Source organism: Cyprinodon variegatus, unplaced genomic scaffold (genome assembly GCF_000732505.1).
Source record: "Cyprinodon variegatus isolate N-32 unplaced genomic scaffold, C_variegatus-1.0 Scaffold330, whole genome shotgun sequence".
Classification (NCBI taxonomy): domain Eukaryota; kingdom Metazoa; phylum Chordata; class Actinopteri; order Cyprinodontiformes; family Cyprinodontidae; genus Cyprinodon; species Cyprinodon variegatus.
The window spans coordinates 824,818-825,754 of NW_015150783.1; the positions used below are offsets into that span (position 1 = coordinate 824,818).

General features: G+C 45.9%; 1 protein-coding gene across 1 annotated transcript in view; it reads right to left on the minus strand.

Annotated features, from left to right (window-relative positions):
- The window catches only part of nisch (nischarin), a 31,811-nt gene that overhangs the window by 22,396 nt on the left and 8,478 nt on the right, over positions 1-937 (minus strand). Inside the window, 1 exon segment of the mRNA XM_015385034.1 lies at positions 528-785. Coding sequence (XP_015240520.1) covers positions 528-785 — 258 coding nt within the window.

The following is a 937-nucleotide window of genomic DNA, read 5'->3' on the forward strand; positions in this document are numbered from 1 at the left end:
ACAATCATTTGAATTGAGAAAGCTTCCTGGAGAGGTGGCGAAACGTCTTCAAACTTGGAAACCAAGTCCAGTGGATATTTTTTGAACTTGTACAGAACAGCATCCCTACTGTGAAGCATGGTGGTGGTAGCATCATGGGGTGTTTTTCTGCACATGGGACAGGGTGACTCCACTGTATTAAGGAGAGGATGACCGGGGCCATGTATTCTGAAATTTACGGGAACAACCTCCTTCCCTCAGTTGGAGCATTGAAGATGGGTGGAGGCTGGTTCTTCCAGCATGGCTATGACCCAAAGCTCACAGGCTGGATGACCAAGGAGCGGCTCTGGAAAAAGCATATCAAGGTTCTGGCGTGGCCTAGCCAGCCTCCAGATTGAAACCCAATAGAAAATCTTAAGATGGAGCTCAAACTTTGTGTTTCTCAATAATGTTCCAAACTCTGGTTTCTTTCCCACATGCATTTAGAGCTGAAACTGATTCCAGGGTTGTATGTGTTAATGAAGTTCAGCACGTGCTGACTGGGCTACCTGGGCCAGCTGGTTGTGGCTGAGGTCCAGGTTGACCAGAGAGTAGAGCTTTGAGAGGCCCGTCAGTTTCTCCAACTGGTTCCCAGCCAGGCTCAGGGTTTTGATGTTCCCCAGACGAGTGTGAGCAGCTTCCAGGCTCCGGAGGCTGTTATAGGACAGGTCCACGTGGACCAGGTTGTAGAGGTGCTGCAGACACACAAGCAAACCCCAAAACAAGCAGGTCAGAATGAAAAGTGTTCAGGATCCAACAGATCGAGTCTAAAGAAAAAGGATTTCATCAAAGAGAAACATTAAAACTGCAAATTCAGACCCTCTGTTAAGTTCTCAGATGTTCCTTTATGATTTAAACGCTCCATTAACACTTAATTTAACCCTTATGGTGTAAAAAAGAAACAGTTTATTCAATAAAA